General features: G+C 33.9%; 1 protein-coding gene across 1 annotated transcript; it reads right to left on the bottom strand.

Annotated features, from left to right (window-relative positions):
• Nucleotides 1-2846: 2846 nt before the first annotated feature.
• Nucleotides 2847-18275, bottom strand: LOC143532136 (sodium/hydrogen exchanger 8-like). Its single transcript, XM_077027268.1, has 23 exons — nt 18116-18275; nt 16493-16543; nt 16307-16398; nt 16030-16107; nt 15266-15423; nt 15078-15179; nt 14892-15009; nt 14696-14748; nt 14176-14241; nt 13125-13169; nt 12281-12336; nt 12030-12214; nt 11312-11359; nt 11079-11186; nt 10755-10983; nt 9493-9795; nt 8543-8640; nt 7508-7639; nt 7215-7433; nt 6308-6514; nt 5954-6218; nt 4645-4931; nt 2847-3288 (listed from the first exon to the last, which is right to left on the bottom strand). The coding sequence occupies exons 1-23, from the start codon at nt 18273-18275 to the stop codon at nt 2992-2994; spliced, it is 3357 nt and encodes a 1118-aa protein (XP_076883383.1). The 3' UTR covers nt 2847-2991.
• Between the last annotated feature and the right edge of the window lie 981 nt (nt 18276-19256).

The following is a 19256-nucleotide window of genomic DNA, read 5'->3' as shown; positions in this document are numbered from 1 at the left end:
TTTATATTTTGTTTTTCATGAATATGGGATAATCCCTAGTACTTCAGTAGAGGTCATATGGCCGGACCAGGCAAGGTCCGAGTAAAAAAAGGGAGCCGGCCACCAACACATCAAAACAAAGTTCGCATAAATGCTTAGGGTTTGCATCGTGTCAAACAGTAGTGTATTTCATGTGAACAAAATAAATATGACAATTATAGATATCATTTCAGATTAATAGTAAAGAAAGTTTCTGAGTATGAAAGTTTAGGTTACGAAAGGGAACTCCTTGCACTTGTAAAGGTGCCAACGGTAATCCTGCACGCAATAAATGCCTGACACATAGTATTTGTTAGGTATGTAGACCAACTTATTAAACATCGCCTCACATATTATTATGTCACGAAGGAATGTCATGATGAAAAACATGAAATGCTTTGAAGTCTCGAAGATATCTCTTGAAAAGTATTTAACTTTATGTTAAACAAGAACGAACTATTGAAGTTAAACAAAATATTAGTTATATTATAAACTATAGGGGTCTGTATGTTATTAGATTATAGTATGTTTAGGTTAAAAGTCTCATTGTAAACAGGTTAGGGTCAGTATTGTAAATATAAATTTTAAGATATCTAACCCTTGTATTCTTTTGCACATATAATTACCTATGATAAATTAACTACACCAAATTATTAAGAGCATTTTATTGCGTCACCTACACGTGATACACCACCACCATGACAAAATCATAACATTTGCTAAAATAATTACATAAAATGTAACACAACCACATACACCTTCCACGTATTATTCCCACACCAACCCCACTTACCTCCTCCTTTCACACCTCTTTTCATTCTCTTATTTAAGTGCACCAATAACCTTTGTTTTATATATTCAACCTAAAAACAATTCTATAATTAATCCAACAACATACACTCCAATGGCATTCAAGCCATCTTTTCTCTTTGCACATTTGATTGTTTACTTGTTGGCTACAAGAACCTTGATCACAAACGTTAATGCCGCTGGCGAATGTGGAAAAACACCCATTCGCTCAGCCGCCCTTAGCTTGAGCCCGTGTTTGGGTGCTGGCGGGAATGCTAAAGCTAAGGTACCGCCCATATGTTGTACCAAAGTTAACGCATTAATCACTACCGCACCAAAGTGTCTATGTGCGGTATTGCTTTCACCACTGGCTATTAAGGCCGGAATAAAGCCCGCGATCGCAATAACTATCCCTAAGCGATGCAACATCAAAAGGAGGCCAGTTGGAAAGAAGTGTGGGAGTAAGTTGTTCATTTTAAAAAATTAAAAATAGAATAAAATTTTGTAACGGAAAGATATCGAACTATTTATTTTGAAAGTTTAACCGAGTTTATAATGTTCGACTTGCGTTATTCATAACTTAATGTAATTTCGTTGCATGCAGGATACATTGTGCCGTGAAGATGATACGTACCTTGGAGGAAAACTATAGAGCTATGGATGTTAAGATGGCATACTACGAATAAGTTATATGAATAATAGTTATATACTTATATGTACTTTTCATAGCATATATATATGTGTGCTTTCTGATGTACTGGAGTGCCCTAGTGAAATTTGAATAAAATGTTTAATGTTTTGTTTTAATTCTTCCTCTTTTTTTAAGAAAATTTAATCAAGTGAAGAGCGATAATATTTAGTGTCTTTTGAGATATTCTCTCCTGACATGATTCGGTCACCCATGCATGTCTAACTAAAAGTTGTTCCCACGTAAGAACAATCTATACTATCTTGATGTGCACTTTTTGAGAAACGTCAACTCGAAATTCGTTATGTTTTTTATTGGTAGATGGATTTTCACCCCCCCCCCCAAACACGCACACACAAGTTGGAGGTGTGCAACTGTCATCCAAATATGTTAACAGATTGAAATACCATTGACTTAACGTTAACAAAATAACAGGGTTAATAAAATGGATGAAAATGGTAACTTGGTATGATTCAGAAACCTCAAGGGTCTAGCTGGGAAAAAATCAATTTTTGTACCAAAGTTAATTATTAACCAAATCTCTTGAACAAAAATGACGCTCGCTTGTTATTGATCTTCAACATCAACAATACAAATATGTTATAGTGGGAATACATGCACCACCACATATTATTTGTTATGATATATATCAAAGTCCTACTGATTTGTTAAGTATTTTGATTTGTAGGCATTAGTTTTATAATCTTTATCTGTAAAATTTCAGTCGAAATTAGTAACATTTTTCAAGTGGTCTATCGATCTTTTCATCATTTACCATTTGTCGATCTTGTAATTCATTGCTTAATATTTACCAACACAGTAACACACATGACACACCTACTAATCAAACCTTAGCTAGCCGTATAGTTGAATGAAGCACCAGCTTGTTGTGTCAAAGGTTAGGGCAGGATAGGGATTGAGGCGACTAGATTTAACATTTACACACTAAACAACTTTTTTTAACAGACACCCACGTCATGACGAGAGAAAATCATAAAATTAGCTTTCTTCTGGCCTCTTACATGATCAAAAACTAAACTATATGTTATGTCAGTTCTTATTTGTACTATACCGGTGTCAAAAATCTTTTATCTCTAAAATTGTATAAGAATATATTTTCAAGTCAACTAGACTCTAGTACCAAGCGGACACATCTTAGGCGGTGGCACAATGTCATTCTTTTAATAGTTTCGTGAATCACTTGTTTGATACGTAAATAACACATAAAACAAGTGCCGGGTCCCCGTCGTGTAGCTCAGTTGGTTAAGAGGACGTAAGACTTGGAACAATAAAACAAGTGCCGGATACTATATAATATAAATAAGTGTTCTATATGTGCCCCCCCCCCCCCTCTAATTCTACCTACTTGTTACTTGGGTATAGTAGAATACATGGGACCATATATATTACAATGCTTCACTTTTAACCACACTACAAATCATTTTATTGTACAACAAACAAACAGTGGAAAGAAACCCCAACATGTGCCCGAATGGTTATGGAGCTCTGGCAAAAGAGAGCGTACTAGGTGAGTCGATTCTAACAATATGTTCATCCTCACCACCAGACTCATCACTTGAGTAATCCATTTCATGACTATCATTTGTGTCGTCTGGACCTATAAGAGATTCACTTCCCACGTTTACTTTTTTTGAAATGCTAGTGGATCCTTCCGATCTCACAGAAATCAGGCCCCGCCTCTCGGTTGGTAGGACCCGTGGATAAGACTTGCTATGTGATGACTTTGTAGACGGCTTCGCTTCATCGCGTGGACTATGCCGTTCATTGGATATCTAATCATTAATAAAAGGATTAGTTTCATACTTACCATTACAAACTTCAATATTTCTCTTATACCCAGCTTTGATGAATTTTTACATAATGACCATTCTACTCATTTCCATTATATTTGTTTAAACCATGTTCTTTTAGTTTAATTTTTATCTACAAAGATAGGCAAGATGGGCAATATCAAAATTTTAAGTTTCAGATAGAACGTGACAAAAAGAAGAAATTTAATCTAAAAATAGGTAAATAAAAAAATATAAGTTTAAGATGGGCATATATGAAATTTTAAAGTTTCAGAAAAATAAGGATAAGATGGTAATTTATTAAATTGTTTTTAATGATTAGGGTATAGTTGATATTTTAACTACTTTGTAAGGGTATATATGATATTTTTAATTTTACATTGGTAGTATACATGATATTTTCCAAGTCTATACTGGTATATATGAAAGGGGAGATGATGTAGTTTCAGTCCCGTTCTCAATTATAAAAACCATGCCCTGTAATTGTCAGGTACCCGTCACTCATTACCCATCGGGTTTGCAAATATTCGGTACACTGTTATGGTCTCATGTACTTAAAGTTTACCCACTACCCAAAATCTTAAACTCGTCTCAAAAACTAATGTGACATAAACTTCAGTTATAAGAATTTTATAATTTTAACAAGAACGAGTTACATGAATGGTCGATGTGGTATACATACAAACCCCACTTAAATTGTAAAGAGAAAATTATTGTTTACGTCCCTGTTGTTTTGGGGCGGAGTCACAATGAGTCCCCGAAAGAAAATTTGAACTGGTTGAGTTTATGTGGTTTCAAAAATGAACCATTTGAGTCCCTGCTGTTACTTAACTTTGTTAGCTTCAGAGTAGATCCAGACATTTTACTTTTAGCTTCAGGGACTCAACCAGTTCAATTTTCCTTTCGGGGACACATTGTGCCTCTGCCCTGAAACCACAAGGACGCAAATAGTAATTTTCTCAAATATAAGGTGGGTCCCAAGATGATTTTTATAGGTTTCAACTTTTTTATATTTATATTTTAGTATTTAACCTAGGAGATTTTTGTCATTTTAGAAAAACTAACTAAAAAATTAACCTCGTCCAAGGAGCCGGGGCTAATTTTAAAATATCAATGAATTAAAGGTGTGTTTTTCTTTTTCCTGAAAATAATGTATCGAATCCGTTAAATAGGTAAACCATAGGGACCATCCATGTAATTCCTTCTTTTAACAACTCCAATTTCTTAACCATTTCAGCATTGTAGTTATTATATTCCTTTTAAGATTATATAATATGCGGGTAAACGGGTTCAGGTAATCAAGCGAGTAATTTTAAAGATGAATAATATTGAACTTACCATGCTACCATACATGCTTAGTTGCATTGCTCGTGCGGAAAAGTTGTTACTATGGTGATCAACCGCACTAGAATGTTTCCTTGATTTAAAAGAACCCTGAGGCCAACTCATTAAACCACTATGTTCTCTGGTCAAGGAAGGGTTATCCCCGGGCCCACCATGTGATATTAACGAAGATGTCCTCCTCTGAAGGCTTGCGTTTCCTTCAAATCCACTAATCTCATACATAATCACTCGATTCCTCGTTTCAGCTATGTACGAGGATGCATGGTGACAAAAGCTTCCGCCTTGTTATAAAAAAAGCAATAATCACATTATGCTTTGTTTTTATGTTGTTACAAACAAAAGTTAGGGGTCTCAGCGGGAGCAGACTCTATCTTCTAAGATAGAGGAAAGATTTGCCCCCAGGGATTTTAAACAAACCAAATGCCAATAAATTGTATAAGAGCCTTTTGGCAAAAAGTAGGGGTGTGCATTGGCTGGTTTTGGGCTAAAACCGGAATTTCGGTTTTCGAGCTTTTTGAAAACCGTTCACTTCAGTTTCGTTTTTGCCATTTGGGCTTGAAAATTTTTTTCCTGCTTGGTCATTTGGGCTTGAATTTTTTTAACCGAATTTTTTTTTGGGGCCAAATTGCATTTAGGCCTAATTTTTTTTTATGTATAATTAATGATTATTATATGCTTGAGCTAAAATATTTGGTTATACCCTTTATTATATTTCTATTTATATAAATTTGGTTCTAATATTCGGTTTCATACACACCCCTAGCAGAAAGTTCGTTTATTTAATAAATGAACATAAACGAACAGCTTTGTTTGTTCATTTAGTTAAACAAACAGATATTTATGTTCGTGAGCATTCGTTCATTTTAATTTGTTTATGTTTGTTCATTTACATATTTGTACAAAAATTTTAGGTACATTACATTTTAGTCTGGATTAATTAATATTTTAGGCCTAACATATTGATGCGCACCTGTACTTTTAATTGGTTTTCGTTCAGTTACGTTTGCTCATCTATGTTCGTTCGATTACGTTTGTGAACCATGTTTATACTGTTAATGAACAAACATAAACGAACACGAAAGCGTTTGATTACGTTCGTGAACCACGTTTGTACTGTTCGGTCATCTATGTTCAATTATTTCGGTTCATTTACATTCATGAACCGTTCGTTTTTATTGAACACCGAACATGTTCATTTTCTTAACTATAAGAGAACCCCATTCATTTAATTGTTCATGTTTGTTTTAACTGGGTACATATTGTTTTTTATTGTTTCAAACAAAAAAGGTGATTTTATTTGTACCTGCAGTTACTTCCGACACACGGAAACTGCGATCACTGTATGAAGGGAATAATGCAGCGGGTGCAGTGATAAGTTCTAAAGTACCCTGAGTTTTTATAAATCCTTCTAATAATAAACCAATCATATTCGGTGGCAACTCGAAACACTCTCCGCTTATATACGTGCTCATAGTTGACCTTTCTGTCACAAGCGTTCGTAAGTCATGCATCGTCATTTTCTCAAAGATTTGTGGGACCAACAGTTTTGAGAGTATGATTGAGCTTTCCTTTTAAAACAATATTGAAATAGTATCATATACACATATCAAATATATAAGTTTAGTAATTAAATCTAAAAAGTGTGTTTTTAACTTACTTGCCACAAAAAGTCATCAACTGCATCATTAGTTCCTAGCACCGACAGTATCTTTTCGGCTTCGATGAAGAAACCAAGAACCACGGAATCAGTAATTATGTCACATATGTAGCGTTTTCCCGTTAGTACCTCGTATAAGCCTAGAGTGCTTCCATGTGCAAATGTTGGATGCAATGAGTACCTTTTTTTAATTTTTTTGCTATCCCACTGAGTAAAGAATAGATAATCTGTTACACCTGAACCCTGCAACTAGGACTCTAAATGAGCCGGGCCTAGTCAGGGTTGGCCCACGCTAGGCACTTTTATCTTAACGAGCTGAAATGTTGAACTCGGGCTAGCTCTTTTACTTTTATATCTTTTTTTATATATAATCGATATTTTTTTTAATCTTTTGCACATGAAAATTTATGTTTAAAATGATGGCTCGTTTGTTTGTATAATTTTTTTAAAAATCTAATACTTTTTTTTATCTTTTGCACATTAAATACACAATGCAGAAGTTACAAGCTAGAAAACTCATAATTTATAAATATTAAATTTTTGGGTGTAATTTAAATATATATTAAACTGGGCATTTAATTTAAAACGAGAAAAGCTAGATTTAACAAATGTCATACGGATTTAAGTTACAAACACACACACACACACACACACAAACATACATATACTGGGGTGTGATCCAGTACAAATAAATATAAATGTGTGAAGTGTAAGAATCACTAGAGTAATTATTACTCTAGTCAGTGTTAGCATAAATACTCTAGTGCTTCTCACACTTTGCAGGTTAAAAGCTGCTGGTATATATATAAGCAAGCCACGAGCTGAGCCGACCTTGGTTCGGCTCGTATACTAAAGAGCCGATTTTGAGGGAGCTTTCTGAACTGTTAAACTTAGCACAATAAAGTACCTTGACCACACCATTAGAAATCAACCAAACGCCATTTGCTTTGGATTCCTCACGATAAAGAGTCACTGCGCGTAGTTTCATCGTCTCCTTGGTGGACCCCGCAATTTTCTCACGCACAGCAGATGGAAGAGCCCCCAATAACGGATTGGCACTTATCAGATCATGTGCTTTAGGAATCTTAACTAAAGGAGGATTTCTTAAAAGTTTCTTTAAGTCGGTCTGCATTAAAAATTTTAAATCAGTATTATTTATCAACAAAAGGGTAAACTATAAGATATATATGTGATAAATACCTGAACAGCATCATGAAGATGAACCAGTTCCTTCTCTTCTAATAATCCAGATTTCTCAAGACCTTGAACGTATTCAATTAGATGATTGAGCACTGAATAAGTCACTTGCCTTGTTTTCAAAACACGCAAAACCTATGCAAAAATAATCATTATAATAAACTAATTTAACTGCTCTTGCAAATAGCTAGTCATTTCATAGATAAATGCTGGATAACATGTACTAATGCTGTAAATGAGACAAGCCAAGCCAAGGTGGGCGAAGGCTCAACACATTTACAAACCGAGTAGAGCTGGTTCGGCTCGTTCATCTTAACGAGCAGAAATATTGAGCTCAATCTAGGCCCATTCGGCTCGAGAACATCGAGCCACCTCGTTTATTTTTTAAATTTAAACTTGTTATATTTTACACATTGATATATATATATATATATATATATATAAAAGGGTTAAAATAAAAAGACATAGTTTTGTAGGAAGAGTAGGAATGACATAAAATTTAGAGTTAGGAAACTATATAGCCTAAATCCTAGACCTTAGGAAACTATTTGGTAGTTTAAAAACTACTAATCTCAACCACTAGATCACAGATCCAAGGGCTTAGATTTATTCTTACTCTTCCTAGGAAACTATTTCTTTTTATTATAACCCACCCCTATATATATATAACTAAACATAATATTTGTAACATACACCATAATGCAGCTTTTATAAACTATAGAATTCATAATTTATATATATTATAATATAACATGGGCTTTACTAGTAAACAAACAAAACAGCAATTTTCATTACCTTTATTTTTTTCATTAGAAAATGACATAAGGCTTTAAGTCACACGCAAGCGTACGCAAACACACACATATCTATATATATAAATTTGGACACTAAATTTAATGAGCCAGCCACATGGTGAGCCGGCTCGGGCTCATCTCATTTACAAACTGATCCAAAATTATAATGGTACTTGGAGAAGCTTAATACATTAATGATGATGTAATATAAATATAACCAACCTAAACAAATTTTTTAACTAACCTGTGGAAAAGTAGTGCGAACGTCTTCCAGGAACTTCTTTGCTTCCTCTCCTTCTGTCTCACTCTCATTAATAATTGCCAAAGCAATTTCACTATCCCCTGTGTACTTATGAAGTTTAATATTAATGATGTAATAAATAATTAATCCAAACATGTTTTTCTCATTAAATTATATACATTATAATTTATTTATTTGTTCTTAAAGATCTAGGCCTGCAAAATGAATCGAATGTTCAGCAAACCAGTTGTGAATCGTTCGGCTGGAAGTTCGTATATTTAATAAATAAACAAACATGAACAAAAATTTTGCCCATTTGGTTAAACGAACGAACATGAACACGTCTCGCTCACGAACGTTCATTTATGTTCATTCTGTACGTTCGTCTGTTTGCCTTCATTTATGTATGCTTGTTTAATTTTGTTCCTTTATATATACATTTAAATTGTTAGGTCCATTACAATTAAGTCTAGTTTGATTAAAGTAAAATATCGCGCTTACAATTTAGTCTAGTTATACTAATTTTTTAGGCCCAACAGATTGATATTCACGTTTACTTTTATTGGTGTTTGCTCAGTTATGTTCGTTTATCTACATTCATCTATACTCAGCTATATCTGTTCGTTTATGTTCGTTTATGTTCGTTCACGTTCGTTTATACTATTAACAGACGAGCATAAATAGACATGAACACGTTCAGTTTCTTAACGAACGGGCACGGACAAGATGACCACGTTAGTTTAACTCTTCGTGTTCAATCGTCTGTTCCGTTAGATTTAACCAAACTAACACGAACATGCAGTGCTCGTATTCGTTCGATTGATTTACAGAACTATAAACATTTATCGAAACACTAATTTCTTTACAAATATACTGTATTTAAATGAAAGCTGGTCTTTGTACATAGATATATGATATATATTATAACATATATGATGAAAAGTGAATGTTACCTATAAAATCATGTAATTGTTGTCGCGCGATCCTATGTGCACGAAGAAATGCAGCCGATATGTAGCATGCAGATTCCAACCGTTCAACTGTAAAGTAGGTTACAAGCTTGCGTGGAAACTTGGTTGTTTGCAGAAACTTATAATAATTAGGGAAATGTACATTAGCTTTCAACCCGTTCCAATCGCATAACGGCCGTGATGACACGAAATCGAGTGCTTCATCCACCGATTGCATCAAAATGTTTGCTGTGAACTGAGTAATCCTACCTTCTTCTAACATCACCCAATAAGCAGCTTGCACACCTAATAGCATCATAGAACATAATCCAGTATTCAAAATGAGAGCATAGAGAAATTACCGCAAATGGTTCCTTTGGTTTGACCAACTTGCAAGTTTGGTCCACAGATCTTTATAAATTGCAAACTTGGTTCAAACATCTGTGAGAGGGTTGCACGTTTACTCCCCACCGTTAATCCCAGTTAGATTTTAACAAAAATGTTCGTTGAATGGGATGAAGGTCAGCGCCAATTCGAAGGTATTGTTTAAAAAACCGAAAGTGATGAATTCGACTCAGGAGTTCTGGAGTTTGAAAGACAATTTAATTAGGGTTTTAAATTTGAAAAGACATGAATGGAACATAAAATTACTTTTCCATTAAAAACATGAATTAAAAAAATGTGCCTGAGGCGCGCCTAGGCGCTAGGCGCACTAAGGAATGAAGGGCCTTATTGTTTTTGCCTGCCTAAGGCACACATTGTCCAAAAATCGCACTTGAGGTGCGTGAGGCGCACTGAAAAACAGCCTGAGACGCAGGTGAGGGGCATACCCTTAGTGCACTGGGCGTTTTTATGCATCTTAATGTTGTACAACTGGCTTTTTAGGTTGCACATGTATGTTATTTAGATATCAAATCATTTATAAAACATATTTATAGCTAAATTGTGGATAAGAGATGTTTAAAACCTATGAGATATATAACAAATTATATAAAAAAATTTGCGCTTTGCGTATGAAAACCAGTGCGCTTTGCACTTCAGTTTTAGACCTTGTCTCATTCGTGCGCTTCCTGTTTTTTAAAACCAAGCGTTAAAAACTATAGCTGGAATTAACGCCGGGGATTAATAGTGCAACCCTCTGACAAATGTTAGAACTAACTAAGTTCACAATTTTTTTAAATCTTGGGGACCAAGCTCGAAAAATGATATAAAACCAAATGGACCATTGTGCAATTTTCTCAACATTAAAACATAAAATGGCATACCATTTAAAAAACGTATCCGTATATCAGAAAGATGCATGTGCTCCACATTATTATCCTCAAAACCGGTATGAGGGTGGATACGCTCGCCTTCTGATTCTTGTAAGCTTGTGATGTATTTCTTGACAGTTGGCCAATCAGCAGGTTCCAATTCTTCATCATCTACAAGATCACCAAACGCTTCTAATGCTTTTCTCATCATTTCATATTTGGTGTACTCGAGTATACGCGTCTAACACAAAGGTTAAAAGTTCACTTAACCATAGAAACCCTAATTGTGATGTTGAAATAAAAGAACACTAATTTATATATGGTTTATAAATGTACCTTAGCTGCTGATAACTTATCCATTTGTAGCATCCGCAAAACAAACTGAGTAGTTGATCCGTTTATAATAAGTGTTAGAAACACAATTCCGCCCGTGAAGAACACAAACTGCACAAGTGAAGAAACAATGAGATAAATGATACTAGTTATTATTTTGTTACAGTCTAATTTATTTGAGAAGGTAAAATGTAGCACAAATGATATTACAATGTCAAGAAGCTAAAGAAGAGTACCAGTGTTCCTGTTTCGCGAGTAATGTATGATGATGTGTCACTCGATTGCTGAAAGGATATTAATGGAATTAGTTAGTAAAAATAAGAGGCATGACACTTCAGGGTAGGACAATTCAAAAAGTTTGTGCATCGCTTGAAGCTTGCGGCTTCTGGCTCACTTGAAGCTTCCTCGAAAAGAGCTCACTCAAAGTCAGCTTGTTTGTAAACACGCTGAGCCGAGCTGACTCGGTTTGTAAATGAGCCAAGCCCAAGCCAAGGTAAGCTCGGCTCATTGGGTTGCTTGTTAGGCCTGTTTATCAGGCCTGTTTCTTAATGCCCAAATTTTAATGTATAAAAATTATAACCTCAAAGTATAAGCCAAGTTTTATAACACACACATGTATATATATAAATTTTGTAGACTATGGATTGTGTGTATGTTTAAAATATGTATTTATATTTTTATACGTATCAATATGTGTGAACGTATAAAATTCAGTATTTTTTTTTAATAAACGAGTTGGCTCAAAAAGCCAGGAGCCAGTTCGAGCTTTTTATGAGCCGGCTCTAGCTTTTTGCAAGCCAGGCCCGGGCCCAGCATTTCACCTTGTTAAGATAAACGAGCTGTCAGCCAATGCAAGCTGAAACCCAACCTAGCTCGGCTCCGCTCGTTTACAGAGCTATTCAGATTTCAGGGCTCATATCATAATTTCTTCTATATGCATGAAGAATAACTTGCCTTAACTGACAGAGAAAGAGACAACGCCACAGCACCTCTCAAACCAGACCACACAAGCACAATAGCTTCTTTCCAATCCAAACCATAACCAAAATAACTCAGTAACGGATATAATGATCCAACCACTATGGCTCGTGAGAGTTGTAGAAATGCGTATAGGAGGATGAGATACCCCCACACATTTTCTGTAAAAGACATATAATATGGTATAAGATAAAATAGAAAAAGTAACATGAGAGAAGAGAGCTTACCCTCTTGTTTAACAATACTATCACCTCCGAGTATACCTTCAGCTATCACTACCCCACTGCAAAAAAAAACATATATATTTAATAAATTAACATGAAGATTAGTTTTAGAGTTAAATACAGTTTTAATCCATGTGGGTTGACCAGGATAACTCTTTTAGTTCATTAGTTTTACGCTGACCTTTTTTAGTCCAATAGTTTCATTTTTGTATAAACTGAAACCAAACCCGCTAACCCCCATCCAAATAACTCTTTTAGTTTATTAGTTTTAGTTTGAATTTTTATAGTCCAACAGTTTCATTTTCATATTAAAGTCCAACCCACTAACCACCCATCCAATTTTTCTGTTAAGTTTTTATTAAAGGACCAAAATACCCTTGGAATATTGTCGGACTTACTCAAAATAACAAATCTTTGGGACTCGTATAAAAATAAAATATATTCATATCATACGTACAATCCTAGTCAAAATAAAAAAAACTTTTAAAAAAAGTTTTATTTTTTATTGTTTCTACTTTTTTAGAAAAAAAAACTTGTGCACTCTACCTAATAGATTGTACCTATAGTATTAATATACTTTAATTTTAAGTGGGTCGTAAAAATTTTATAAATTTGACCAAGTAAAACAAATAATCCATGGGTATTTTGGTCTTTTAATAAAAAGTTAACAAAATATTTAAATGGGTTTAGTGAAGCAGTGAGCTGGACTTTTAACTGATACAAAATGAAACTGTTGGACTACAAAAGTCAAATTTAAACTAATGAATTAAAAAGGGGCATCTAGATCAAACCACATTGACTAAAACCGTATTTAACTCTTAGTTTTATTATAGGAACACATACATACCTCAAGATGAAGATGAGTGTATTAGCAATATATGCCACCATTTCCCTGCAGTTTAATGTGAGAAAGAGCTATAAGAGTATTAAAAAGAAATGGTATTTTAATGCACGTTGTAATAAGAGTGTAAATATTACAGTAGTAAACTGCTGAAACAAGTACCGATAGCCTTTATCATGAAGTTTAACGAGAAATTAGGGGGGTTAAACAGGTTGAGTTTTTTATTTATTTATTTATTTAATTTGCATATTAATACTTTAAAATTAAAATTTGACAACAAAATACGAATGTGTATAAAACAATTACATTTTTGTTATAAAACCTTATGTCAATTTCTGCTTTTTAAGTTTTAAATTCTGGCATAAATTATTGCCCAACCAATTTAATTTATAGCATAAAAAATTTTAAAAAGAAAATAAGTGGTTTAAAATTGTCGAAAATCATGTCAAAAATATGAACCCGAACACAACATGAATATTTATGTGTTGACACGAACACAACCCATTTAACCCGATTTGTTTGAAGTTTCATTTGTTCGCGTATTAAATATTAATACTTAAAATTATAATTTTAGAACAAAATACAAATGTATATAAAACAATTACCATTTTAATTATAGAAACTTTTGTCATTTCTGTTTTTAGTTTTAATTCAGGCATAAAGTACCCAACCAATTTAATTTATCACTTAAATAAAATTTAAAAAAAATAAATAAATGTTTTAAACTAGTCAACCCGTGAACCCGCCAGGTTAACATGAACACAACCCGAACCCGTTTATACTAAACCCAAACCCGCAAATTTCATGTCAAGTTCGTGCTGTGTTATCGTGTTGTGTCAGAAATTCACACCACTACAAGGACTGAGTGTCCTTTTACACTTCAACTGTAAAGATAATAAGAGACTGAATGCAAGATATCACTAAACTTCATTTGACTTAATAACTTGAAACCTTTCGAATAATATAAAAGAGCTCTTAAATCAACAATGTCGTGTTGTCCTTTTGAGTTCATTATCATCATTATAACAAATAACAATAGAAGAAAGTATAAAAATACCAGAAATGATGCAAGCTTTGTTGCCCTTCACCTTTAAAAGCCGTTCTAGCAACCGCAGCATAAAACCTGCTCAAATGTTTTGCCTATCAGATTACTATATTTTCAGTTTACACTGATTATATTTTTAATCGCTTACGGAAAGTGTTACGCTAAAGTAAATGTTACACTCTTCATATGCATCCCCAATAGCTCTTGGGATTAAAATCTGGTAAAGGTGATTAATATTTTTATTTTATGGCGCGAATAATTATTATGTCAGGCTTCTGGTAATAGCCAGTTAATTAAATAAGAAACACTTTATAGTACCGCCTGCAATTATAACCTGCAATATTATATTGAATTTCGTCATGCATCATCTTGGACTACGTAATTATTTATTAAACAAAGTTTAGTAGCTCGTTTTGGATTTAAGTATATATTGGGCCTTAGTTGGGCCCTTAACGGGCCTAGTCATCTGTTAAGCATTGGGCCAATCCTGTCGGACCCGGATCCGTTATGCTATGAATTAATTTGAACTTACATTCCCAATGTCATCACTGTTAATACTCCAGAAATATCAGCACCTTCTTGTGCCTATCACAAGAAAAACACAAATTAACTTATACAAGTTACAAAATGCATATAAAGAACAAAAAACACTTCTCCCACCACATGCATTCTAGATACATTCTATTAGACTAAATGTCTACACAGTTGTAATTATTTAATTAACATACCACGAAGTAAGCAAGATAGCTCACAGCAAGAGTCAATGTAATTTCTATAACCGTATCATTGAAAATAAACCCGAGCCAAAAATAAGAAGCCAGACCAAATGCGATACCCATACCTACACTGGACAAGAAAATTATATTATGAAACCAGCAATAACCACCATATACAATGGAAAGTGAACCACTTACGCGCCAAGAGATACTTGTGATAAAAACTTGATAATGGTACCCCAACTAAACGTTGATCCCGTTACCATTCGAAAAAAAAGTGTATACACAACGATTGCAGTCCTATTATCAGAACCAAAACTTAATTACCATGTGAATACATAAAATAATAGCATATTTTGGATAAGAAGTTCAAAGAAAAAGGATACCCGTCATTCATCAATGATTCTCCTTCAATAATGGTACTGAGTTTTTTGCTTGCACCAAGCTCTTTTAACAAAGCAACAACCGCAACGGGATCAGTTGCACTTAAAAGTCCTCCAAGAAGAAATGATGTTTTCCAACTCCAGTCATATGGAAAAAGTAGCTGTGGTTAAGTGTTTTAGATATTATTAGAAAACAGATCCCAATAGGGCTGTGCATGAAACCGAAATAAACGACATAACTGAACCGAAATAACCGAACCCAGTAAAAAAATCGACGGTTTGGTTTTATGTTTTTTAAAAACTGACAGAACCCGGTTCGGTATGCTTTGGTTTTGCAATCAACCAAAAACCAAACCCAATAAAAACGGACTTGTTTTTATGTTTTTTTAAAAAAACTGATTTTTTTTATTCATTTCGCTTCCAGCTTTGCTATCAACCAAAAACCGAACCGAAATAATCGAACCCATAAAAAACCAATGGTTTGGTTTTATGTTGTTTTTAAAATAAAAAGTGAATTTTCGGTTCGGATTCGGATTTATTATAACTAATAAATAGCATAGCCCAAAAATTTTGGTCCAAATGTGTAATAATCAATTAAATACTGATTTAAAAAAAGTTTATGTCCAAATTCATTATTTTGGGAAACTTTTTTCGACCCAAAATTTTCAAGCGCAAGTGGTAAAACTGAAAATAATGAACCGAACCCATTGTGAAAACTGGAAGCTGAAAAAACCGCAAAAACCCAAAAAAGACAAATTTAAGCAAACCTTTAACGCCGCGCCAAGAATGAATGTGGATATTAAAACCCCAGGCCCAGCAAGAATAATCATTTGTGCCATACATTTCTGCAAAGAGATGAAAGTGAATTCATTTATTATTTTCCTTGAGCATAAAAGAATTATATTAAGTAACAATACATATTAACAGTCATTCGCATGCCTTTTGCAAATAGCTGTTTCCACAACTTAAATTTGCAAGGAAAAAAATACATTGAAATAAAATATCAAGTTATATATGGTAACAAAATGAAGTCTAGAGACCAACCTTTATTTGGTGCACCTCCATCGAAAATGAACTTTCAAAAAGAAGAGCAGGGAGAAAAACAGCTAATAGAAGATCAGGATCAATATTTGCCCCTACACATGAAAATAATAAGTAAATTAAAAGAAAAACAGAAAAAATTGTGTATAACTTCTAGTTTGTTTTAATAAAAGTAGTTATTCAACTTACAGATCCGAATTCCATCACCAACCTTTCCTAATCGATGATCTGTTCCATATTCTGCAGAAAATAATAGAAAACTATTTTGTTGGAGTAAGGCCCTTAAATAAAACAAGGTGCGTGTTTGTCAAATACACTTAATGACAGTTCCACGACTAGAAAAATTATAAAAGCATGCTTATTCTTTGCTAGAATTCAAATTTTTCATTCCTCTATTAAATGCCAAAGCAGCATGATTAATTTATCTTGAGTTGTAAACTCACATGGACTCAAAAACCTTTTCTTCGTTAAATGACTTCTGATTGTTTCAATATGGTATATGCTCGGCCAGTGATGTGTACAAGGCTATCCCCAACTATGTTAAAAACATGCCCTTCTAGTTTGCAAGGAACATATTAGAAGATTTCTTATTTAAGGTACAATAGACTCATTTTTTAAGGAATAAGAGTTTTTTTGTTAATACAAGCATATTATGCTTTTACTATACGTAAGTTCCACACAAAAGTCAGTTTCTTAAACACTGTGTAACTATGTTGCTGGGTAGCAGAAACTTAAAAACTGTGTACTTTAAACAAAATTTAGAGTTCATAGGATTAATAATTTAACATTTGAGACAATGTGCATTAAAAATAGCCAACTGATGACTGGAGCATTTTGAGCCACCGAGAAGCTGAAAGAGTATGGCATTTCATCCTGCTAAATGATTTGAAGAAATTAATCACCTAGGTAATACCAACTACAATGTTTCTTTATGTAAGCTTGCAACAATTTTCCATTCAAGTATTGATAACAACATTTCCTTTGGAATAATCTTTAAGCAAAAGCAACCTACTTCGACACTTACATTAACGCACTTGTCGTCCATTATTACCACAGTATATTTCTATACTTATCATAAAATAATTTCACATGTATTTTTTATATATTAAAAAAAAAAGAGGAGGAGCATTATTATATTCTCTTTCTCTTTCTCTTTCTCTCTTTTCAATAGTAGTTTGGAACCTTACAAGTATTCAACTCCTTTAACAATAGAGACAACTTGACCCTTGGCTCAACTTAAACTAGTCTTAGGAGGTGTTTGGGATTGCTTATTTTTACCAACTTATAACTTATAAACTTTTTGAGAAGTAATAAGGTGTTTGGAATTGCTTATATTGTGAGAGGAAAAGTTCCATAAGTTACACTTTTGTAACTTATTAACTTAATGAAAAGTTATAAGGAAGTCAAATAAGGAATCCCAAACACCCCCTTAATACACTACACTAAGTAGTACATCTAGATCCACTTCATTTAAATCTGGTTTTCATTTACTAGATCACAAATAATAGGGAACTGTTTTAAGTATATGCTTTACAATCAATGTAGTCAAACGAGATTCCGGTCAGATTCTACAAATTCCAGCTAAAAGTGACCTGAAAATCCCAGCTAAAAAAGCCCTAAATCATCCTAAAACATGTATAAAGCCCTACCTAAAAAGCTATAGAAACGGTCAACGAGATACTAATTCAGCTTAAAAGGCTTCCAAAAGGCCAATTATAAGATCCTAATAATAATAATAATTAAACTGGACCACACAAACAAACAATTGTACTGTTCCGCATAATAATAATAATAGAGAGAGAGTAGACGTACCTAATGATCCCAATCCGATACCGAGAACGAGCAGAGCGACCGTGTAGGGAACTCTAGTTCCTCTAAGCACGTGCCTGGACGCAATCCCTAACACCAGCGATATCCCTACGAACAACACCGCGTCCGTCGGATTCGAACTAGACTCCGATTCGCCGTCCATTGCAGAGCAGACATGCAATCGGAGTGAAGTGAAGTGAAGTAAGCAAATCACGAGATTCAGGAGAATGGGAATATTTATAGACAAAACAAAATCAACCAATTTGACGGATCAACTTGAAATATGAGAATCCAGTCATCGATTGGGTTCCACTAGATTAATAATAAGCTCAGTGTCATTACATACACATATCACTAATGGTGATGTATTATTATATATTCATTATTATAAGGTGTATAGTCATAATCCGTTGTTTATAATAGTCACGTAACTAATTAAACCTTAATTAAATTGATGATGATGTTTATTATTATTTTATCATGCCAAATCAAGATCTGTACGACATACAAGATTGAAAATATATACCTAACTTTTGTTAGGACGACAACTTTAAGTGTTTGGTGTTAGGTTATTGCTCTCTTTATTTTAGAGAGCTTAATTTTCAATTTGGTCATAGCATGTCGTTTTAACCAGATCTACGCAGGCTTCAGAGTTTGGATCGGGTGTTTCTTAGGAAACCATACCATCAGCTGCCATTTGATAGTCACCGTGTCCTCACAATAGCATAACTCTTTGACGTAACACACGGTGAACTAAAACACGAGTGGGTTTGTGATTCGAATTGACAACCTAGCAAGGCCTAGCTCAAAATCCTCATTGTCAATATTCACCCATAGTGCTATAAGTGGAAATCAAACTTGGGTTTCATTGTAGAACCCAAGCCTCCTACCACTATATGTATACTAAATTAACTGGATCACTATATGTTATACCTTGTGGTGTTGGCGTAAAACCATAAAAAAGTATATTAAAAGTTGAAATGTTTTACACCCGCGTTTTGTGGTGGGACTATTAAACGTAACGAAATGTAGACGTATAAAAATGTTCAACCACAACGATCCGTTTTGACGTGTTAACATGCAAAAATTAGATTGAAACATAAACCTTAGAAAGTAATAACTAGTCGATTTATAAGCGCAATTA

The sequence above is a fragment of the Bidens hawaiensis genome, unplaced genomic scaffold (genome assembly GCF_021521415.1).
Source record: "Bidens hawaiensis isolate Kalapana, Puna unplaced genomic scaffold, B.hawaiensis_p1.1 tig00009361_1, whole genome shotgun sequence".
NCBI lineage: Eukaryota > Viridiplantae > Streptophyta > Magnoliopsida > Asterales > Asteraceae > Bidens > Bidens hawaiensis.
The sequence above is the reverse complement of the archived record's forward strand: the minus strand, read 5'-3'. Positions and strand labels throughout refer to the sequence as shown.